The 25,093-nt window shown below is 39.9% G+C and overlaps 1 protein-coding gene across 1 annotated transcript; it reads left to right on the forward strand.

Moving 5' to 3' along the window:
- The first annotated feature begins 1,382 nt into the window (after positions 1 to 1,382).
- Positions 1,383 to 24,909, forward strand: LOC144043981 (retinoic acid receptor alpha-B-like). Its single transcript, XM_077558123.1, has 9 exons — positions 1,383 to 2,437; positions 17,598 to 17,752; positions 18,181 to 18,322; positions 19,144 to 19,304; positions 19,419 to 19,595; positions 19,672 to 19,876; positions 21,133 to 21,200; positions 21,720 to 21,810; positions 23,194 to 24,909. The coding sequence occupies exons 1-9, from the start codon at positions 2,239 to 2,241 to the stop codon at positions 23,427 to 23,429; spliced, it is 1,434 nt and encodes a 477-aa protein (XP_077414249.1). The 5' UTR covers positions 1,383 to 2,238; the 3' UTR covers positions 23,430 to 24,909.
- The last annotated feature ends 184 nt before the right edge of the window (positions 24,910 to 25,093 follow it).

Here is a 25,093-nt window from a genome sequence, read left to right on the forward strand (position 1 = left end):
TCAAAGAAATGGTCGAGCTATCTTGTTTCAATGGCAGTATTATGATGATAATGATCTACTGATATTTTGTTGTAAAACCTTATATAATGTTATTGGAGCGTCAAATAAAAATTTAATTAAAGAAAACAAACATTAGCATTCTGTATATACTGTGTAACATGGCTTTTCTTTTTTCTTTTTTACATTAGTCATTAGTGTGAAGATTAAATGTCTTCTATGGTATCACTATCCACTGTTCCTCTTAATCAGTTAAATTGAACATTTTATTACTTTTGTCAGTTGAGCCCATGTCTCACTCAGCAACTCAGGCTTGCGAGGGTGCACGCACTTAGCGAGAGTTTGTTTTCATCAGGTTTCATTCAAGACTGCAAAACGTTGCAAAGACGTTTGGCAGACCTTCTGAAACCATTTTTATGCTCAGTTTTTCTTGTCGCCATCAAATTTTGAACATGTTAAAAAAATTATTTGCGACTATAAAAACGGTTTGCAAGCATAAAAATGGGTGATAAGGTTCTGGCAATCACTCTTGGCAATGTTTTGCAGTCTCGAAAAATACCCGACAAAATGCCATCACTCGCAATGCGCGCACCCTCGCAAGCCTTCGCTGTTTAGTGAGACACAGTCTTAACAGACAAAAGTACCGGTAATAAAATTTTAAATATAAAGGGGAACAGTAAAATAGTGATACCGTAAAAGACATCTTCAGACGTTTGAAGACATCTTCAGACGTTTGAAGACATCTTTAGACGTTTGAAGACATCTTTAGACGTTTGAAGAAATCTTTAGACGTTTGAAGAAATCTTTAGACGTGTGGAGACATCTTCAGACATGTTAAGATAATCTTGAGACATCTCAAGACATTCACATTTCCAAGACATCTTAGGGCATCTTAAGGCATCTTAAGACTCGAGTCTATAGACAGGTCTTATAGAGATGCTGATTTATCAAGACGTCTCAATACATGTCTATAGACACATTTTATAGACATGTCTTGACTTTAGAAGACATCTCCAAACGTCTCAAAAATATGTCTTAAGACATAACTTAAGATGTCTTAAATGTATGATTAAATGTAAATACAGATACCAAAAATAGTCAGTTCAAAGTATTTGTACTTAACGTCACTATCATTCCTATATAACAAATCTAATATTCTAGTGTAGTGTTCTACTACCAAATTTTGTTATTGACAGTGTGAACAGGCAGATGGGTGGCGCTCGTGTTCAACTGATGCAGGTGGAGTGAGAGAGGGAAGGAGGAGCGAGAGAGAGAGAGAGAGAGAGAGAGAGAGAGAGAGAGAGAGAGAGAGAGAGAGAGAGAGGGAGAGGGAGAGGGAGAGGGAGAGGGAGAGAGAGCGAGAGTGCGAGAGAGAGAGCGAACAGGGGGAGAGAGAACAGGGGGAGAGGCCAACGAGTACAGGCTGGAGGTTACCACAGGACACAAGCTGAACACAACACAAGAACCATCAACAAGAAGATACGCGCCGACTTGTATTGCACTCACCAGGCTGTCCGCCATTGCAACGCGGGACCCAATATCCCCATTCGAACCTGAGCGGCAATTTTAAAGGGGGCGCGCGGTTTTTATGTTTCGGCCGCCCGGTGGACTCATTGAACTGGAGCGAGACGAGCGGCGCATGCCATCGTCTGGAGTGGACCTCTTTACTTTGGAGCGGTCCGTGAGCCACTTTGAGTTCCCGCGGGCGGCCATGGATTGAACCACACGCCGCTGGTTGCCTGGCTCCGTACATTAAGAAGACGGATGACAGCAGGCTACAAAGATTTAATGTTAGCTAGCGATACAAATAATCTACGTACGTATTTTTTGTTTTAATTCTAAATCGGAACCGGGTACGTTCGGACTCTATACACACCACGTGTGTCGACATTTTAATGTAACGCTATCCCCGTGTTTTTTGTTTTGTTTTTGCTTTTTTGTGCTTTCAATAGCACGTCTATTCATTTCGTGGCACTTGTATCACCGTGAATTAAAAAAGAAAGCAAGGTGTAAACCGGTGCCGCGACTTTGTGTGTGCTAAGTTTGACAGCAAACGGCGCTTGTGAAGGGTTGAAAGGTCAAAAGGACCGGTCATCTCACTCCGTCCCCTCCCCCTCTCCTTCGCCCATCAGTCAACTATGAAGATGTGAACTCTTGTCTCCCTCCCTTTGCCGCCCGGACGCTTTCATTTTGTTTTTTCTTCTTCTAAATACTGAGAGACCAAGGAAAACATTGGCGGGGATGTACGAAAGCGTGGATGTTGTGGGTTTGAGCCCCAGCCCCCGCAGCCCCAGCAGCGGCTCTTTTCTGGGTATGGACTACTACCACAGACCACCAGGGTTCGAGCCTGAGAAAGGACTCCTATCTGGCGTCGGGGGGCTTCAGAGGCCATTCGGGGGATCCCTGGTGACCAGCAGGCACTGGAGCGGATCTTGCCACTGTGAGTCTCGTTGAAACACCCCCCCATCTTCTTCTAAATAGAATTACAGGGAGGCGCCCCTTTTTAATAGTTGTTAATGGATTAGAGTCAGTTTATTAGTCTACACAATAGTTTAGGTTGTTTGTTTACATTATCCTCCTTTTTTTCCCTTCTTTTTTTAGAAGAGCTGAGTTATCCTTTCTTTTGTATTCAGACTCAAGATATTCTGAAGTACAGAGATAAGCAATTACTATTTCATATAGGTACCTTGAAAATGATTTGTATCTCATTGAAAGCTTGACAAAAAGAATTTTAGCTAATTTCATGATTAAAATCTTAAATGTTAAGCAGCCTAATTACCTGAGCAATGTGCCACATCTTATGGTCAATTAATTGTAGTCATTTAGTGCCTTCTTATCTCTTTCTAAGCAGTTTGTGCTGTTTTATCTTTATTATTGTGCACCGTTTGTTAAATGCGACTTTATTTTGCAACAAAAAATATTTCTCTTTGCAGACTGGTTGCCTTTCAGTGAAAATGGCATTTATAGATCAACAGCTGCCTGCACTTAGTTATCAAAACATCAAGCACCAGCCTGAGCTCTAGTTGGAGTGATTTTCCTGTGATGTAACAGTAGTTACACAAATGGCTGTTACACTTATTTTAGTTTTAAATTGGCTTCAGCTATGGTTGAATGTGTCATTTTACACAGCTTTTCTGAACTACATCAGTTGTAAATTCAGAGTTCAGAAATTAATGAATTAATGAAATTAAAGATCAATAGTTGTATTTTTACAATTTCCATCATCATATTGTGAAACCCTACAGATTTAGCTAACATTCAAAACAATGTATACATGTGTAGGCACAGTAAGTAATTGTAACTCAGTTGATGAGTAATATCAAGCATATTTTGAAAACTCAAATTTGGACCATCCAAACACAAGAGATAACAAGTGTAAGGTAGACTGGATTCAAAGTGGTCCTTGGATAATGTTTTCTGAACATTTTTTGAAAAGATTGCATTTGCAGGTGGTGATGTAAGATGAGCCTATAACTATGATAGACTAACATGTTAATGAATAACGCTACTTATTTAGATATCTTTTAACCATGACCTGATTTTCGTTTTCTGACATTTTCTGTTGAAGTTGATGGAGGACCAGAGTAGGCACATTGGGGTGGTCGATGGGGGTTTGTCTCCAGAGTGTGTGTCTGTGTGTCTTTTTGTGTGACTGGAATGATGAGCATCAAACCGGTTCAAAGGTCATAGGCCGAATGGACACATACACACATTCACATTCGAGGCCCACTCCAGTGATTTGCAAGCAGTAGCCGTGGGACGGTACTTGGCTTTGTGTGTGTGTGTTTGGGTGTGATCCAGAGCAATGAGTCACTGACAATTGGGAAGTGACCTACATCTCTCCCTCTCTTTATCCACCTTCTATCTGCCTCTTTCTTTCCTGTGTCAGCTGCCCAGTCATCACTTCTCCGCACTGAATGACCCCCTCGCTCCCTTCGTCTGCTTGAGGCACACTCGCACACAAAGGGGGCGCATGTACACATCGATACACACACTACATGGATCCTCTCACACTCACAGTTTGCCTGGGAATGTGAGAGTACACTGACTAAGTTTGACCCGAGTGTGCGAAAAGGGAGGAGTTGAATAGTTGCGTGTCGATGTTTATATCAAATAGACATATTTACAGTATTATGGAAGTGCATGTGGATTCTCACCGCCATTAGATAAAAGATAAAAAGAGTAGAGTTGGAAAGCTGGTTGTTAATTAATTTGTCCTTGACAGAGTCCTCAGCTGTTTACCCGCCTCTTTATGCCATGCGTTTGACTGAGACTGGCTTTCTTAGCTTGGTGCATCTTTTTTTATGGACTGGAGATGAAAGCGCATTAGTCTACGCTGCAGCTTTTCTTTATGAGTTAATGGCATTTCAATACAGCATCAAAGCTGTGCTATTTTCTTACGGTGAGCATTATTACTCTGTTTGTGTAATATATCCATTTCTAGCCAAAAGTCCCGGACATACACTCACTCTACAAAAGTATCGGGCAGTACACGCACAAAGAATGTCGGGATTGCAGCTTGCCTTAGACATTTTGTGTGGAGAATTTTGGCCTTTAATCCACAAGAGCCTTATATAGTTCAGACACTAATGTTAGTCTGATGTAAGACTAGCATAATCAATTAGTTGTGTTCATCTATCTATCTGTCTGTCTAGCTATCTGCTTTTCCCCTTAAATTAAATTGAGCTTGTTGTGTAAAATCCATTGCTCTTTTTGGTCCCATCTTGAAACAACTGAGGAAAATTAACTCAAGTCAAGTCAAGTTTATTTATATAGCCCTTAATCACACAAGCTTCACATGCCGGCAGTTGACAAATATCAAAAACATCCCCTAATCAAACAAGAAGGCAAGGGGAAAAAAAAAAAAACAACAGGCAAAAAATAAGAAATCTTGAGAAGGGTGGTAATGTGGTAATCCCACTTCCAGGATGATCAGGCTGCAACGAATGCCAAATGGGCACAAATTTACATCGTTTGTGATACTTAACATTATTAACTGTCTAGAATAGTGTGAAGTCCATTGAAGAAATTGAAGCACAGCAAGAAGACGTCAGGCAAGTGGGTCCTCATCCAAATCCAACCCGGTTGGTCGAAGCAGCTATCGCCATGGCGGCAACTTCAAGGTGATGGTCCGGATCGCATCCCGGTCAACCAGCACAGAACCCGTAATGCAACATCAGGGGTTAAAGTTCTCCGTCATGGAGACGGATTTCCATCATTTTCACGCATTGAATTTATTAATACCACCTTAAAAATTCTTGAAAAGGTATTGAATTTTAATATCTGGGTGAGGTCTTAAATTTCACCTGCGTGTACCTTCTCCGTGGAGAAGCAGCAAGCCATTTTAGGAGAAGTTGGCGGAACTGTCTGTCCCTAGAGTGCAGGGTGGCATTGCGGATCGGACATGTCGAGAGTGGAGTCCTCCACACACTACGCGGCCAATTTGAATGTAGGAGGGGAAAGAGAATGTTTTAATCGCTATTCACTGTTTGAAACTTACTCACTGAAGAAAAGGAAAAAGTTTGAACTGTCAGCGTGCTGCGGCGTCATGCTACGGAGGAGCTAGTTGCATGCTAACGTGAGTCAAAGTTTCACCTTCTTTACATATTACGCACCGATGTACTATTTAAACATCATATTAACAATAAAAATGTCAAAACTAACGACCGTCATCATCCTTGTAGCGTAATTAGGTCATAATTATAGTGTGTACATAATCTATGTAACTATGGTGATCAGTTCATCACCCATCTGCGCCTATCTATCGATCTTATCTATGCATGCATTTAAATAGGTGTCAGTTACACATGGATTTTTGTTATTCGCGGTCCTGGCCGATCTCTACCCCTGCAAATAGTTGGGGTCCACTGTCACTGTCCAAGTTACATTATTTTATTAGTAGGGTGATTGGATTACGTTAATAACTACATTTTTTAAACAAGTAACAAGAAACTGTATGAAGAATACAATTTAAAAGTAAGCATCCCAACCCTGCTTATATAGCATAACATGACCATGTATAGATAGATATTTTATTATACATTGATACTGTCATTTAAGTCTGCTTGATTTTTATCTCTCAAAATGCATCAAATAAATGTTTTTAAGTATGTATTGAGTATTTTAAAAAAAATTGCATTCCCAATTACCCTCCTAGAGCGGTCGTGTACTTGTCACATTTTTCATCCCTGATTAATGCCTAAATATTATTTTAAAATAATCAGTCCTACTGCCCTGCAAAATTTGTGTTAATTGACAGCAGTCAATTTAAACATCAAAAAAAATTAGTCAAATGAATTTTTTTTGCTTCAACCCTGGTGCAACATCCAAATTAGTCATTAACACCTAACCCCCCTCCAAGTTGTGGAGAAGGGAGGGAAAGAAAGCAGCGGCAGTCACCAGGCACACATCATTCAGCCAAATGCAAGAGTATAGAAATGAGACTTAAGACGTGAGTTAAGCGTTTCTACAGAGGTAGCGTCTCTGACCTCCGAGGGTAGGGCCCGAATCAATAACAGTATTGACAGTTATTAACAGTAACAAAACCTTAAAATGCATCTAAAGTGGACCGAAAGCCAATGCAAGTTGGCTAGTATCGGGGTGATATAATCGAACATTCTCGTCTGCGTCAAAAGTCTAGTTGCAGCATTTTGTACTAAGTGCAGACTTTTAAGACTGGCCACGGGAAGACCAGAGAATAATACATTACAGTAGTCGAAGCGAGACGTAACAAACGCATGAATTATAATTTCTGCATCACCATCAGACAAAATAGGACGAATTTTAGCAATATTACGAAGGTGAAAAAAAGCAGTTCTAGTAATATTTTTAATGTGCATTTGAAAAGAAAGAGTTGGGTCGACTATAATGCCGAGATTTTTTACTAAGTCACTTTGGCTAATAATATATTTATCAAGTTTTAAAGAGGTATTCGTAAACAGATGCCGATAACGGGCGGGACCGACAATTAACATCTCGGTTTTATCTGGGTTAAGAAGCAAAACATTAAACGACATCCATTGTTTAATGTCGGCGAGGCACGCCTCCAGATTACAGCAGTTGGTTTGCAGTCAGAACAGTGTGGTGTCAGCTATAAGAAGTTAAACTACAACCAAGTAGAATATTCTGGCACATCTCCTCCAGGCAGTATTATCCAGCTGAAAATGACACAGGCATGGAAAGGAGTCCAGTACATTCACAGGGATTCTCCCACTCATCTATTGCAACACAACTGTCAAGAGTTATATCATATCTTACAACACTACCGGAGTTTTATTTTATTTTTGTTTTTTAACACACAAAAAAAAAGATAGCACAGGTGATGCATAGATGCAACTCTGTGTACTCTCGCGAGCACATAGCAAACATGCCAGGGAGATTGGCGAGGATTGGGAGGGAGAGAGAGTAGCCTTAAATCAGCCTCCGGTCACAACAATGATTCCGTACAGAAACGTGGAGTGATGTCTATTGTATGTAATTAGCTTGGTTACAAATGGCAGTGATAACGCTGTGATTTCCTGCAAGGCCCTGGAGGGGACAAAAACAGTAGGCTACAATTCCAGACATTGTGCATGTCTTAATATATCCTTCCCATTTCAAAATAACAATGCATCATGAATTATCTGCATGCATCACCCTGTCTTCTCTTGCAACATATAAAGCATGTCCACGCTAATTTTATATTATTAGGAGGGCTCACACTGGCCAAATGTATTAAAACAAGGAACAGCTATTAGCAGCTTGTGACATACATGCCTTGTCCACACGTAGCCGGGTATTTTTTAAAACAAATATTTCTCCCCTCCCCGTATAGAAAAAAAATTCCATCCACACTGCCTTGTTTGTTAAAAAAAAGAAAAGAAAAATGCATTCAAAAACAAACTTCTTTTTTTTATTTTATAAAAAGGAAATACATGTAAATAGACAATAGAGTGAGTACATCACAACAGAACATATAGGAAAACAAAGAAGATAAATACCCCCCCAAAAAGCTTCGCTTGTCTTTTTTAACAACTTTATCTATCCAACTTACAATAACAAAAACCATTATAGATGGAAGCTTTTCGGACCTGGGGGAAGGTTGCACAGGTCAACTGTTCTGACACTTTCTCATTCCACTGCTGCTCAAATCACTCATGCACAAATGTTTGGCGTTCCCCGTGTCTGGAGCCAATGCACACCTGAATTTTGTTTTTCTTCTTTTCCTTGTCGCATACTTTTTTTCTGTTCACAATCATACAACTGTAGTTATTTATTTGTTCAAAAGACCACATGAGGCAATCACGAAATCGCAGAATAGGGGCAGAGCGCCACTTCCTAGTCACTTTTAAAAGGCTTCCCCAAGGTCCTCAAACCTTCCGCTATACATACAACGCAAGTCAATGCAATAAGTGTCTTCTCTCACAAGATGTCTAATGAGTTTCCCCATGTGAGGGGAGAGATAACATGAGCAATCCTAACCATAAAATTGAAGGCTGTAAGAAGCAAATATCGCCTGGCAGTGGATAACGATTTACATTACGATAGTGGATAACGATTACATAAAACTCCGTTTACGATTGTCACACGCAAACGCGGATCCGGAGAAATCCGCAAATCTCCACTTTGGCCGGAGTTTTTTTAAATTTGAGTTTTTTATGTCCTGTTTGCAAAAACCCCGGCTGTGTGTAGACATTGCCTTAGCCTGAGAGTTTTGATTGTGCTTTGCACAAATACTGCAACCTGTGGAATGCATTTACTGTGAAAATGGTTTTCTCTGTATCATCGTAATTGTGATGATTTAAAAAAAACTACTAGTTCTTGCTGTGAAATATGACAGATGTCCATCCAGCAAATGTAAACACAGCTAAATGCAGAGAAACAGCCACTACTTACTCTAGCCAAACCGTGCCCAGTTGCCTCCAAAATATACGTCATCACGTTGCACAGTCGTGCTGCCCGAGTGGTCGCTCGCTATATACTTCGCACGTACGTACGTGATGTCAGGGTTACGTTTCGTGCGGCGACTACGCGGCTATGCATATGTGCGGCCAACCGTATCGTTCTCTGGCCCACCTCGCCCAATCGTGCTAAACTGGGGATCCGAATCGTACTCAGGCGCAGATCGTTTGCGCTCACACTACCATACTTTAGCAGCAAGCGTGCTTTGGCACGGTACAATGGCCGAGAGTGCGCTCTTAGACCGATATTTAAATACACTCACATTGGTCTGGTTACTGTCATTTTAAAAATCCAAGCCCTCCGCCACATGATGTAGGAGGCAATATGGCGCCGCTGCGTGCGACTTCAGAAGTAACAGTGAGACATTTATCAATGTGGCTTTCGTCTACCCTGAGCAGTTTATTTGAACCAGGACTTATGGCTGTGCCCAATTTGATAATTTTTTTATTTTACGATGTGGCAACTAAAGAAAAAAAAAAAGCTTTTACAAGTACAACCAGGTGAAGACTCTCGAAAACTCTAAAAACGTATTATAAATTAGGGTGTGAACCTGGCAATTCGATTCGATACAGATTAATCCCGATACAAATCTATAAGTCGATTATTGCGATTTATTTTTTCTTTAACTTAGATTTATAAAATGGTAATCAGTTAACATGTACATAAGATTTGCATGAAAATGTATTCATTTGTTTGAAACACTCTATTTAACAAACGGGGTGCAATCTGTTTTATTTTTGGACAGCATTGAAATAAAATATTAAGACATAATGTTCCATAATAACATTCTTCCTTGCTTAAAGTGCGAATCCTAACCCTAAGTAAGACGTTTTGTTGAATATTTCCATCCAAAATTGATGTTTAAACATCGACTCGGCTGCATGTTGAATCGATACAAGAATTGCGCACTGTAATATCGTGATATCTCACCGAATCTATTTTTGTCCAAACGCCCCTAATATAAATATTGAATGAATGAATAAAAATCGAAACTTGCCATAAAGACTTTCGCGAGTGCCCACGCTGCTTGCTGGGTCCCATTCAGTTGAATGATAGCCGCAGCCCGATGCTCCCTCGCCACCCACCATGCCTGTGGCGCCGCCCCTGCCACATGCAATCGCCGGAGTGCTCGGACGCCTTATGAGCGACGACAACCAGGCCATGACATTTTCTTTTTAACTGTATTTTTACCTTTGTTTCTGGATAGGCTACAGCAGTACAGTTTGAGTTTCTAGCTACTTTCCACCACACTTGCACAACATCACTTTCAACACCGTGGACACAGCGCGCATCCCTACCTATCACCCAACCATACGATTGAGTAAAATGAGTTTGTCCAGGATACCCCCATTTGCTGGATGGACATCTGTCATATTTTGCAGCAAGAACTAGTAAGCTGTTTGACAGGTACAGGTACTTTATTTTGTGCACTGTGCCATGTATGTCTGCGATTGGCTGGCGACCAGTTCAGGGTGTCCCCCTCCTTCCGACCAGTGACATCTGTGATAGGCTCCAGCACGCCCGTGTACGTAGTGAGGATAAGAGATTCAGGGAATGGGTGAATACCATGTATGGTCAATTTTAAGAGGTTCAATTGGGCCTCGGGCTCAAGTGCATTTCCGTTTCTCATTTTGTTTAGCGTTTCATTACGCCCCACACTCCTTTTTGTTGTTAGGCATTGTATGTTTAATTGCTAATAGAACCATTGTTACAAGAAGAGATGTATGCAGAGGAAAACCGTTTTCTTAGCATGTTTTCTCATTTAAAAGACATATAAAAATAACAATTCGTCAACTTATCTCCCCCATATTCAATCAAGGAAATGTACTGAAATGCCCATATCTTCACTGTAGTTCATCCCCAGGCTGTTTGGCGTAAAAGTACAGTAACAAAGGTGGCTGCCCAAAGCAAACCGGAGAGTGGGTTTACTGCAGGACGGAGCCCCGGCTGCTGCTCTCATTCAAGTGAATGGGACTCAGCAAGTGAAATTTACTCCAAGTTTTAATATTCATAATAAATACAGTATTGTTTGTGAGTCGAGGAGTTTTCGGCTGGTTGTGTGTGTACAACCTATAATTTTTTTTCAGTCGCCACGGACGGTGTAAATGTTGATTGTGGCAGATTGATTAGCACTAGCCCCTTTAAATTTTCCTTCCAGGAAAGTGGGCATGCCCACAGCTGTTACGATTTTACAGATTCAAATTTTCAGATTGTTTTGCAACGTCAGTGTTAGCGGCCGAGACTGTTGATAAATGCCTTCAACACAAAGGCATGAGAATTGTATCTGAGGTGTTAAACTTAATACTCTGATCACGGCCTCTTACACACAGGTAGTCTTCATCTTTTGATACCATAACAAAAGTCGGTGAATTTGCGGGTGGACTAGTTTTACCCATCTCCCTTTCACCAGCCACTCCTTTAACTCCTCTAAATGACTTTTTGTGTGGTCATTTCAGCAGATTACTAACTGCTGCTGTTACTTACGGTCATGAAGTTTTTCCCTTGTGGGAGTTGAAATGCATGTTTGATAGTCTTTCGTGCATTTGATTTCTTCAGAATTATACAGAAAAATAATATGATGATACAGCTGCTTTGTGATTGTGCAATCATATTCATTGTGTAATATGTTAAGGCTGACCTTTTGCCTTTTCCTTGTGAAAAGATAGTAGGGAGAAAGAAGTCCTGATAAGCAATGCCGGGAACGTGGCCGCTCATTGAGTGAAAACTGATAGACAAAGCCACAGCTCAGTATGGTTTGCTTCTTGTGCCACAAAATAAAAACAACACAAAGAGTGAGATGAGTGTTTTTTGTTTTTGTTTTTTTGAATTCCTGAAAAATGTCAGGTACAGAAGAGAGCTTTTTAATACGTTGTCTGAACTGACTTGCCTTTTTACAACGAGGCTCATTATCATTCATTCACTTTGTGGCTTGTTTGACCTTCTTGACCCTTCCTTTAATTCTAATTCCTGTCTCTCTCTCGCTCTCTCTCTCACTGCCCTACAACATCAGCTTAACCTCCTCCTTTAATCGCCTGATCAGCCCTCTTTACCTGTACACACCTGCTCACCTTCCCTAGCACAGTAAACTGACCCATTATCTTTGCTTCAGTGTCAAATTATCTCACCCCCTTTTTTTTCTTTTTCCTTTTTTTGATAATCATTTCCTGCAAACAACTGTACACTGTTTTTGACTCATATCCCCGCCTTTAACATTTTGCCTTTGTTCAATGACTACTTTCTTTCTGCTGGAAGGCCTGTTTTTGAACAACTCTTCTCAGTTTCCCTTCTGATTCCAGGTTACACAGGCCATGCATGCTTGTTTTGGGTAATTCTATATTATGGACAACAAACAGTAAACACAGTTTAAATGTCACATATTTGTACAGTTTAAAAGACGTCTGGAAACATCAGCATTTTAGTATAAATTATACAAAAGATTTTCAACCGACAGACCAACATTCAGTGATTAATATTCGTCGTTTGTCATCGTGGGAAGAGAGTAGTGCGCACGACGGCCAGCAACATGTGCTGATTAAAATTTATTAATATCGACTGAGGGGCGACCAGCCTGAAAATGTACCCGTCGTTCGGGAAATTTACGCAATTCCTGCTGGACAGTCCGTCCTTGGTGTCAGGTGTCTGGTTGTCTCTTTCACTATCCATTTTTGCCATGTATGAACCGGTATAACACTGCCATTGCTGGTAGAATCTTAATTGTATTATGGGTAGAACCAAGGCAATGGCCTTGCCAGACCCCTTTTACAGCAGCGTGTGCCCCAGTACAAATTATCTGTGCCTCAGAATCGCTGCAGCCCAGTACCGAGTGGTCGCAGAGCCCGGTGCCGGCCCCGGCCCGGTGATTGCAGACCACTGTTACCCAGTAGAGCATTGTGCCTAGCGACAACCCTGAATCAAGACTTATCAACTATCACTGCCTCCAGCGAGAGGTTTGCTGCTTACTGTGCAAACAGGACAGGGTTGCCAGATACTAGGGGTGTTAGAAAAATCTATTCGGCAATATATCGCAATATTACAGTGCGCAATTCTCGAATCGATTCGATATGCGGCCGAATCGATTTTTAAACATCCATTTTTTTATGGGAATGTTCAACAAAACGTCTTACTTGAGGTTAGGATTCACACATTAAGCATGGAAGAATGTTATATTAATGCAACATTAAGCCTTAATATTTTATTTCTGTGCTGTTCAAACATGAAACAGATTGCAACCTGTTTGTTAAATGCAGTGGCTCAGTTATAAGCCAGAATTTTCAGATAAATAAATACATTTTCATACAAATCTTACAGTGTACATGTACAAGTTTGCTGATTAGCATTTTCTAAATTTGAGTGAAAAAATAAATAAATCGCAATAATAGATTTATAGATTCGTATCGGGATTAATCGGTATTGAATCAAATCGTGATACAAATTGAATCGCCAGATATGAGGCAATTCACACCCCTACCAGATACTAAGTCAAATATTCCCTACAATGTAAACTGTTTACTTCACTGTAAAATTGTGAGATTAGCGGGAGAAATGACTGGGAACCACGCGGGAGAAAGGGTTGCGATTCGGGAGTTCCTCACGTGAATTGGGAAAGCGTAAATCCGATTTTTTTTTTTTTTGGGCCCAATGTAACACATGTATCAGATTTTTTATTCATGCAGTATGAGCAGTACTATTGAGATTTTTTTTCTCCCCCAAATCTGACCTGGGCCTCTTTCATTTCCAATGTGTCTGAACGCTCATCTTCACACATTCAACCTATACGTCATCAAAAACCAAATTAATATTATTAATTACTGTCATTAGCACATTTGTTAATATTTAATTGTCATTGTCTCACTTCAGTGCGTAGCGCTTTCAGGCTCAAAAACACTCTTCTCATGTAAAGGAAGTGGTACTGTTTTAACAGTTTTTAGTTTGAGAATTTTACGATGTACAGTAAATAGTCTCTAACTTGCCTTTAAAAGAGCTTATAAAGAGAGTAAGATTGTTAAATTAAAGAATAATTTTTTTGGGGGGCAGAATTGGTATCGGCACTTCTACCACACCTTTGCATCTCTTTAGTTTTGGAAGCATAACTGTGCAACTGCGACATCATAACATTCCCAGCCTAAAGCAGCTGTGTGTGGGGGGCTTTAGGAAGACTGCCAATTCTACGAAAACTGTTGAGTAGTGTGCCAGAAGAAACACGCAAGCACAAAATGTGAGTGAAGTGTCAGTTGGACAGACAGTGGAATATTAGAATTTGGAGTGAGGAAAAGAGAGACAGACATTTCCCTATGTTGTTCCCCTTAGTAGTTAGAGGAGAGGAGATCAAGGGAGGGAAGCTCAATCTCTCTATAGTGGAATGTCTGGTATGGTTACCAAGGTAGGGGGAGGGGGCAAATGTGAGTGTGTGTGCGTGTAGAAGTGTGTTAGGTTAGAGGTTAGTGGAGGCAGAGGGAAAGGGGGAGAAGCAAAGGGATTGTGTTTTTAATCTGGAGGGTCATGACCCTAGAATGTGTCACACTCTATCATTGCCATGTCTCTGAACAAAAGCAAAAGGACAGAAAGGGTGGGGACAAAATTGTTGTGAAGGAAAAGTTCTAATCTATATTTAAGGTTATGATGTCAATCAGAAAGAAATGTTTTCTTTGGCACTTGAGGTTGAAAAATTGAGAGTGGCAAAGCGTGGAAAATGACCCAACTAGACTCGGGGCCCATACCAGAGAGGTAGTTCCCACCTCTTCACACTTGTTTCTTTATAAAATCTAGTAGTACTGCAGTTAAAGCAGAAATCAAAGAAAGTGACTCTTTACTTGTGCTCACTTTTGAACCTTACGCGTGCGTACTTTCTGGTCTATTTTTATGCCTGACAGCCCCCCCCCCCCACACACACACATTTTTTTTTAAGAAAGGTAAGTTAGTCAAGGCAGAGGCACAGCTATAAAAAAAAAAAAGAGAGAGAGAGCGAAAAGTTCAGAGAAACTACCAGCTATCTTATTAGTTCTTAAAAGAAATATGAGCATGTCAACATGAACAGAGTCTACTGGCAGTTAGTCCCAAAAATCCAATCTCTGTTGAAAGATTGCAGATTTGCCGACATGCTAATTTCGCTAGCCTTTGTGCTTCTCTGGTCGCCGAGGTGAACTTGCTCATTTTCTGTCAAAATGTTTGATTGGTGGAATAATTAATCTCTTTCTCATTCTCTTTCATTCTTTGTCATTCTCTCTCACTCTCAACTCTGTGTCATAGTCACACACTTGATCCTCCCCCTTAACCCTCCACCTAACATATTAAATGATATCTTTAATACTGCCAACATTTTATGAGGTGTGATATTAACGATTTATGGTAGTCTCTCATTCGGGTCCCATCAGTGACATGATTGAGGGGCACTTGGAATGTGGATGTGAGTGAGCAGATCAATGATTACACATTTGGAGAGACGACAGAACAGGATATCATAATCTTCCTTCTGTGCCAAACACCTTTAATGCAGTTGAGACCTGTTCACGGGTTGCATTAATTATATGCCAGAGTGAGCCATTATTTGAATTTCTTTGGATATATATATTTGGTACTGCTAGGGATGTGCAGAAAAAATCATTTGTACTATATATACTATAGGCACTACATCTTGATGCAATGGAAGCAAAATACAATGCGCTATTTGGCAGTTACTTTAGTAATTATTAGGGATGGGTAATAAACTGGCCCCGGGGGGGTTGCGTTTTTAAAAATTGTACTATCATGCTTTCTTTATTAGTATGTCTAAGTCAGGTGAATTTGCTCCTTGCTTTGAGAAAAATCTGTAAAGATTAAGAAAAAGTATCACAAAGTCACAGTAACACACGATGGCTTTCCATTAGTATAATGTTAATTCTTCTTAAACAAATGCATTCGCTTTGGTGAATCAATATTTTAAGGGTTGCAACTTGCAACTAATGAGTATTTTAATAATCAATTAATCTATCGATTATTTTGCTGATTAATCAATAAATCCGATTTTTTTTCCCCATCCCTTGATATTATTTCAAATTGACCATGCAGAAAATGCAGATATTAATTATGATTCAGTTACTGGTCCTGAAAATGTCGAAAAATGCATTAATATGCAGGAAAAACCTTGCACAAATAATTTGGCATTTGTCAATCAAGATTGTATTGCTATTCTACTTTGCTCTTTTTTTTTTTGCTAGATATGTCCAGTAGACAGACACTTTTGTTTGTCTTGTTTCCTGGAGACGCCAAAGAAGATCAGATGTTTTTATGGAAGATGGGAAAGTAGATGGCAAGAAAATGACACCCAGACATTTCTGTAACACATTGACGTCATAATAAAAAGGATCTTTTGAACCTTTTGTAGGGACGTTTTACAGAATAGTACATTTGATTTTGATTTAGGCAGTCTCTCAAAGATGGTGAATTTATGCACAAATGTTTTTTTTTTTTTTGTCATTAACAGAAGCTACGCTTGCGTTATGTTCCAGGCGGATAGGGTGGTCTTGTTTGTTTAAGCGTAGTGCGCCATAGAGATTTGAGCATTTTATGGGGACAGAAGGCTTATGAGTTCTGCAGGCTCAAAAGGTGCACTACGGGTTTGGCTTGTGCTGTACCATACAGATACTGTGGACGTCCAAAGCATGTTTGTGCCCATGGTACAATAAGAAAGCTTAAAAGCAATGTCAATCTTTTAGCTACCTTTACATTCGACTGTTCCCGGCTGTCATGGCAACCCCATTTTAGGCAACTGGATGAAAGATGATGGTAGTGAGACAACACTGTGAGATGAGATGGTTAGGTTTGGGCTTCAACCGTTGACATTTTTTGCTACGGCAGTCACGATGAGGAAGTTAGTTGACTGCAGTCCAACTGGATACATGCAACTGAACCTTATTAGACGTGATACGGCATAAATGTAGTACTTTTGCTTAATGTGTGCTTTTAAAAAAAAAAAAAATTTTAATTAACAAACATGATTTTGTCCACTCTGCTTCGAGTCTGGTCTATTTCTCCAAATAAACAAAATGTCCTACCGGGCCTTTAAGCAATAAAAATATATATCAGAGTCAGTTTTACCTTGAAGGATGCTAATTAGTAAAATCATTAAACATAAAATATTCTCTTTTACATAGCACTGAGGAGGCAGCAAGACTTGGCTATATATGCACCTCTGCCTACCCCAGTACATACCCCAGTGCTCCTAAATTATGTTTTGGATTTAGTTCATATTGACACCTGGATCCCAAATTCTGTCAAAATTCATTTGAGACCTTCAATTGAATATGAGTAGTACTGAGGACTCTCAAATGCAAACCCACTATACTACAGCCGACGAATTACTCATCCACATCTTGACTACCATGGCAAATTTTTAGATTGTTTACAAATCTGTTCAAGCGTCTATAATAACAAGTAACGGCCTAACACGTTTCCCCATCCCACTCCCCCGCGTTGCCTCACGACCATCCCATTTCATCCTCGACGCTGCCATGGCCACCGGGAACATAGTGTAAAGCGTAGCAAAACACTGACACTATCACTGCCAAATAAATGTGTCCAAATTGCAACCGAGTTAGATTCTAAGTAAGTTAGGAAGCAAAAGGTGAATCATCTGCTCGCAGAAACATAATTGAATTGGTGTCATTTGTGTTCACGTTTTGCAGCAATAGAAACTGAAAGCACGAGTTCTGGAGAAGATTTGCTGGTCACAAGCCCCCCATCTCCACCACCTCCACCGCGCATCTACAAGCCTTGCTTTGTATGTCAGGATAAATCTTCAGGATATCATTATGGAGTCAGCGCATGCGAGGGCTGCAAGGTACGCAAACTCATGCAGTCACAACATACTGTATCAAAACTCTGGGCAACAACAGTGGTGCAGCTCGACAATGTGCGGCAAGTCTCTTCCACGGAGCTTGAGTCGACAGGGCGTTTGCATAATGTGTCAGGGTGGAGGCCATGACCTTTACACCTCCCCTAGGATCACTAATCCTCTTAGCTTTATCTAATCCAATAAGCACACGCACACAATCTTTACATGCAATTAGTATTTACTTTGTTAACCATTGTGAGTTTTTGTTGGTCTTGGGCCACACTCCTGTTCCAGGTTTATCATCCACAGAGTTACGAGCATTCGAAACACATACACTTTTTGGTCGAAGTTTCCTCCTCCCAAGATATTCAAGGGCTTTAGCAGTGGCTAAAGGTCACTTTACTTCTCTAAAGAAATGTCAATATCTGTTTTAGGGGTTCTTTCGGAGGAGCATCCAGAAAAACATGGCCTACACTTGCCATCGAGACAAAGTTTGTGTCATAAACAAAGTTACACGCAACCGGTGTCAATCCTGTCGACTGCAGAAATGCCTTGATGTTGGAATGTCCAAGGAGTGTGAGTTCATTACAAATGTTCTTAACATGCTTCAAACAAATGTAAATGGGAAATTGAAAAATATAACAATTTTGAGTTTTCTCATAGTACTGACAGTACGGTAAATGTTAAACTCAAACACATTTTAGTCTTGGCTTTTGTCGCCATCTGGTGGCTGTTTTGGACAAATACAGTCACTCTATATATAGTTCCTTGACCTAAATTGGTACAAAATAAAACCATTCACCAGTCACTCATATCAATATGACCACATACACAATCTAATAATTTGCAATACGAGAGAAACTAAATCAGTATTGACACAATCATAATGTATTCACTAAATAATAAAGTTTATTATTGTGGCTGTAGTATACAGTGGTTGAGAACTTTGCTGCGTCATACAAAAAGTAGCTTTCAATATTTTTGCTAGATTAGAAACTTCTCTCTATATAATGCAGTAATGTGTAAACCACTGCAAATGACTACCAGTCTACCGCAATCATAAACTATATAACTAATACATTGTAAAGTTAATACATATTTTTCTTTCTGTGCCAATCACAACAGACCATTGTTACCTATGTAAATGCAGAATTGTTGATATTTTCTTATATTGGATATTGTTCCATTGTGCTAGTGGTCATAATGTTGTGGCAGCTCTGTGTACATTCAGATTAAAGTTTTGAGTGTACTGATGGGCCCCAGATACTTTCAAGTCTCTCTACAAGTAAAATATATTTCTATAGTTAATATTATATAAATATTTTCAATCAGTTATCCTTATTCAGCTAAGACAAAGCTTCAAACATGTTTTTAAATGTTACATTCCTTGACTTCAGTGGTCCGAAATGACCGTACAAAGAAGAAGAAGGAGGAGAAGAGGCAAGTGGAGGTGGAGGTCTACGTCTTGTCGGCAGAAACGGAGCAGATGATTGAGGGAGTTCGGCGTGCGCACCAAGACACATTTCCCTCTCTTGGTCAGCTGGGGAAGTACACTACGGTACTCACACTCAATATTTTTCTGTCAAAAATTGCTCATTTTTTCTAAAAGTTCAATAAATAAGTCTATGTTGTATATGTAATGCCTTTTGATCTCTCCCCTTCCTGACTGCAGAGCAACAGCGCTGAGCATCGCGTCCCTCTGGATGTCAACCTTTGGGACAAGTTTAGTGAACTGTCCACCAAATGCATTATAAAGACAGTGGAATTTGCCAAACAGCTGCCCGGCTTCACAACGTTAAGCATTGCTGATCAGATCACTCTTCTCAAAGCTGCCTGCCTCGACATACTGGTTCGTTTGACAAAAATGCAAACAAAGGAATTCAAATTCAAAGGTTGTCTTACGACTTGATCTCCTTTTGTCTCAGATTCTGAGGATCTGCACACGCTACACCCCAGACCAGGACACCATGACCTTCTCAGATGGTCTGACGCTCAACCGCACGCAGATGCACAACGCCGGCTTTGGGCCGCTCACAGACCTGGTGTTCTCCTTCGCTAGCCAGCTGCTCCCTCTGGAGATGGATGATGCGGAAACTGGATTACTTAGTGCCATCTGCCTGCTCTGTGGAGGTACTGCAGGTGTAAAATGTTGGAGACTTTCATTGTGCCATAGCCAGGTCTGGTCTGCACATGCTTCTTGACGTAATCACTTGCGCCCTTGAAATTGGCGTTTTCCAATGAGAGCTTGTCTGTGATGGAAAAGCTTGTTTGAAACTACTTGTTACTTGCTTTTACCAAGACAGCTATTGCTTTAATAAAAGTGTAAAAGCAATCGCAACTACTGTGCTAAATAGACAAACTCTTTATTGGTAAATGACCAGAGATCTTCATTTGGAATGATTTGATTTGAATAGGAATGACAAAAGTTTCCAGCTCCTGATCTTACTTCAACGTCAACCTTAAATATTTCTTGACAATAATATGTTATAAGTGATCACACTAGTCTAAACATGACATTCTGATTAATAATACATTTTTGGAATAAGAGTTATGAAGCAAAATCCAGCCGTTTATATCCATCTCAGGGGGCGGCCATTTTGCCACATGCTGTCGACTGAAGATGACATCACAGTTGCTCAGGGTTCAGGCAACGACCAATCAGAGCTCACCTGTTTTCTGAAGCTGCGCTGAGACCGGAGCAACATTGATGTCATCTTCAATGACAGAAAGTGCCAAAATGGCCGCCCCCCCTAAGATGGATAAAAACAGCTGCATTTTGCTGCTTAACTCATATTCCACTAACACAATATCAACCAGAATACCATATTTAGACTAGTGGGGCTGCATAGAACATATTATTGTCAAAAAAATTGGGTTGACTTCTCCTTTAAAGGCGCACATCCAACACACTACATACTGTACTACAGGATGTATGGAACTACAATGCGTCCTATTGCATTCTGGGAACAGGAATTAATAAGCTTCAGCTTCATCCCGACAACCCTTATTTTTTTTTGGGTATAATTGTATGTGAAAAGTGAATGTTGTAAATTGTCTCTATGATTGTCCGAAAGGAAAAATTAACAAATGAAAAACAAAACAATTTATAAAGCTAGCTTATTTCTTTACATTCACAGTGCTATTTTATTTATTTTTTATTAAAATGCATATCAAAACCAATTACTGTGTTGGATGTGGCAGGAACAAATTAATGGCATTTGAATTCATTTCAATGGGGAAAATGTATTTTATAAATGAGTTAATAAATGAAGAGTTTGGTCATGGAATGAATTAAACTCATAAGTCAATGTACCCCTGTACTGTATTTCGAATGTTGACAAACTGATCAAGTGTATTCATTTTATGTGTTTGTGTGTGTCCTACAGACCGTCAAGAACTGGAGGAGTCAGACAAGGTGGATGTTCTTCAGGAGCCAATGCTGGAAGCTCTGAAGGTTTGACATTAATTTGAGATAGATGGGCACCTGTTTTTATCCAGTAATGGTACGGGGGGACATGTTACGCTCCTTTCCTGATCTATATAAACACATTCAAGTCAATTGTAGAACACTGTTTTAGGGGTCAAGCTGGAATATGTTCAAATTTCAAAATATCTTTAAACAAGTCCAGGCAAAATGCATCTTTAATGGCAGGATCAAATTGTAACTGTCATAAAATCTTTACTACAACCTAACAATGTTTGTTATGTTTTTTAACAGCAACCGATTTACAAATCCTCTTTATTTTCTTACTGAACTTGTCCCGTTTTGCTCTTGACTTTACTAGGGCAGCACTACAGTAGGCTAATTACTTTTTTCTTTTTACCAAAAGAAAAGATCCAAGTTTGATTGTTAATTTAAAAAAAAAACAATGAATGCATGCTGTTCAACATTCTATAACTTGCTTGACCAAAAGACTACAATGTCAAACGTAAAACATATATGCATTTTTTGTTGTTGTACCCGTTTGTGTAGCTCTATGTCCGGAGGAGGAGGCCTGACAAACCTTGTATGTTCCCCAAGATCCTGATGAAGATTACCGACCTCAGGAGCATCAGCGTGAAGGGTAAGTTCCATGCTAGTCAATGTTCTGAAACGTTTTTGTTATCAAACCTAAATGTTTTCAAGCTACAGTAAAAACAAAGGAATTTGCCTGACTGTCCTAATACTTTTGAAGAGGATATGCTCATCTACGGGCCTTGATTATTTTGTTTGTACACAGCCTGGATTCTCCCATAAAAATAAATGCAACACCTGACACTGCACACCTACACCTAATGGATCCTCTACATATACTACTAATAAAAGCACCATTTATTATATTCACATACATCCTTGTATTTTTTTATGCCACAGCAAGCACATACATTGCATTACATATTTAATGATGTTCATGAGTGAGGGTTTTTCTTCGGGGGGGGGGGGGTTTGTAACACCCAGAAACTGTCACAAACTATGGTGAGCCACCAGTTTAATGGCAAATAAAGAAATGAAAATGTGAACCTGAGCACAGTTGGTCCTCAGTTTTCATGGAGTTGCAACAGAATAACCCGGGTTTCTATGGAATTCAGAACATGCCATCGTCTCTAAGTAGTACCACTACTACTACATTTAGCATGGCGAAAACAGAATATTTTCTTGTGCCGTCACCACAAATTCTTTTGTCACTGCACAAACTAAAGTGAAGCTCCACATATTCACATTTTGGTATATGCACGTTTACTTATTCGCTGCTTTTTTGTTGTTTGTTGAATGACAGCCCCCATTATTTGCTGATTTTGTACTTGGGCCCCAGCATTAAAAAGTATTTATCTGGAGCCATCTTGTGACATCTTGGTGCCAAAGAACTATGTTGTAGTGAGTTGAATAGTTTAATTTAAACAAAAATAGTGCTTTGCCATCATATTCTGGCAGCTATAGGAAATTATACGTATTTTGGGGAGAGAATCAATTGAGACTTTTCATCTTTGCAGCAGGGCTTAGCCTTTATTCATTTAATTGAAGAACCGCTACATTGTCTTTCTTCCCTCGCCACATCCTCTTTGGCCTTGATGTTCCTAACTTGAGGACCGCTATTGGCATTGTTGCTAGTTGCTGATTAGAAGGGAAACAAATGGTTAAAGCAGTATATAAATTTTGTTTTTAATTCATCAAGACTGGGCCGTACATTGCACGGGTCTGCTCTGTAACATTATCCAACTCAGTCCAGAGCTTCTCCCCGTTTTCTAGCTTCACAATGGTCCCCCTATCACCTGGACTCTTGTTTCATCTCAATAACACTCTTTTTGTACTTCTCCTTCAGTCAGAGAAGGGGCTTTATTCAACAAAGCTAAGAATATGGGTTTGAAAGTCCACAAATAGCTTAAAATGACAAATGATGTCGCGCAACAACCGTTTTTTTGTCTGTTTCTTTCTTTTTAACGCGTTCTCCACACTTTTTGACACGCAGGAGCAGAACGAGTGATCACACTGAAAATGGAGATACCTGGCTCAATGCCTCCACTCATCCAGGAAATGCTGGAGAACTCTGAGGGACTTGAGGGCCAAGGTGCCGGAAGAGTGAAGGGAAAAGACGGAGATGGCAGAGAACATGAGGAAACAACGCGCCAAAATTCTGCTAACTCGTCCCCGATATCAGTACACTCTCCCAGCCGGAGCCCGCCAGCCAGATCCCCCTCCCCGTGAACTTCCACTCCTAGTACCTGTGCATTGCACAGCATCACTATTTGGCACCATTCATGCAACAAGACTGACGTGGATCAACTGTACATTTCATCAATGGAGTCTGAATGTCTGAAGCGATAAACGTTAGTGTGAAGATGCACAGTGTCGATTAAACTGCGCTGAATGATGGGCTGCAGATGGGATGCGTGACACTTTTTGCCTGCCTAAGTTATGCTGTTAGAACTACAGTATTGTCTTGTCAAGATATGATGGTTTGATGCATTTAAAGTAAAGTATCATTTCACTTTCAAACAAAATCTTTTTGTAAAGATCGTATAGATTACTTATTTTTTTGTGTGCTTGTTTCTGGACAAAAAGAGTACTGTAGTATTATTTAGCTGCACCTGTCAGACAGATTTGATGAAGGATTATGGGGTTAGTCTATATATAGATAACCTTCTTATGCATTTTTCTCTCGTGAAAAGCCATGCGTGTTATGCAAAATTAGTGTGTGTATTTGTATGTTAAACAATGCTGTGACAGACTGACAAAACATATTTTCTTAAATTTACTTGTGTATATACATTATATATTTTATCTCCCCAAAGTGACTGACACTGTCAGGAGTTCTTCCCATCAATATTTCCTCTCGACCTTCCTGTCTCCCCCACCCCCTAACACACATCAGGGAAGAAAAAAAAAATCATGCGTGAATCAATTTTACAGCCTCACTAAAATGAATATTGCAGCAGAAAGCAAATATAGTTTATAGCATTTGTGAGAAAAGATATTCGGGGTTGTTTTCAAAATAATGGTCAACCTGTCGGTGGGCACTTTAATAGACTGTGATATCATGAATGCATGTCAAGCATATGTGAATATGTCTTCTTGTTTCACTGTGTACCACTCTGTACCAGTTCACACTGCCACTGTCTCACTTTGTATGCATTGCTACTGCCGGGTACAAATCTTTTTACAATTCCAGTGTTTTTCTTATTAAAGGGGACCTATTATTTGTGTTTACAGCTATTTGTTATCTGCTCGAGTAGTAGTGCATGAGTTACTGTTTGGAAAAATGTTTTTTCATTGCATTGGCTTTCCGTCTCCCTCTCTTTTTAGCTTCTGTCTCTTTAAGACTCAATCCCCGCTGATAGGCTGCTTTATGGAAGGCTGCCAAGGGGCAGAATCCCTGTATTAATGGGTGAGCTGTGTCCAGAGTAAATGACCATATAAAGAGTTGACTGATTAAATTCACCTTGACATGAAATTGGAAAGGAAAATATGCTGACATTTTTTTCAGAGCATCATGATGTCTGGGCTTTTTACTTTGACCTCAGATGAAACTGGTCGTTTTCAATATGGACATGAATCGTGGTAAAATTATACAGTCTAACCATCATAATTGTAATAATAGGTTCCCCTTAATATGTGCTGTATAAACTCAAAGGACCGAAGATAAACAAAACACAGGGAGTCAATAAAAGATGATTTTCTCCTTAAATGCTGTGTTTGTGGTCAGCTATTGTACATTTGTTACACCATTTTGAAATATAACACTTTATACATTTTAATATCTCTCATCAGCCACACCACATGATTTGTTTTCCATGTGGTGTTGCCTGCAGTACAAAGTAAAAATACAGATTAGGTCAGTCTGAACAAGTTTATACAACACACCGGACACA

The sequence above is a fragment of the Vanacampus margaritifer genome, chromosome 2, assembly GCF_051991255.1.
Source record: "Vanacampus margaritifer isolate UIUO_Vmar chromosome 2, RoL_Vmar_1.0, whole genome shotgun sequence".
NCBI lineage: Eukaryota > Metazoa > Chordata > Actinopteri > Syngnathiformes > Syngnathidae > Vanacampus > Vanacampus margaritifer.

Bases quoted from the DNA above. Each gene is read 5' to 3' on its own strand.
- LOC144043981 (XM_077558123.1), top strand. From the start codon at position 2,239: ATGTACGAAAGCGTGGATGTTGTGGGTTTGAGCCCCAGCCCCCGCAGC. The intron at 19,877-21,132 runs GTACTGCAGGTG...TGTGTCCTACAG, and splicing joins CATCTGCCTGCTCTGTGGAG to ACCGTCAAGAACTGGAGGAG. The intron at 21,201-21,719 runs GTTTGACATTAA...CCGTTTGTGTAG, and splicing joins CAATGCTGGAAGCTCTGAAG to CTCTATGTCCGGAGGAGGAG.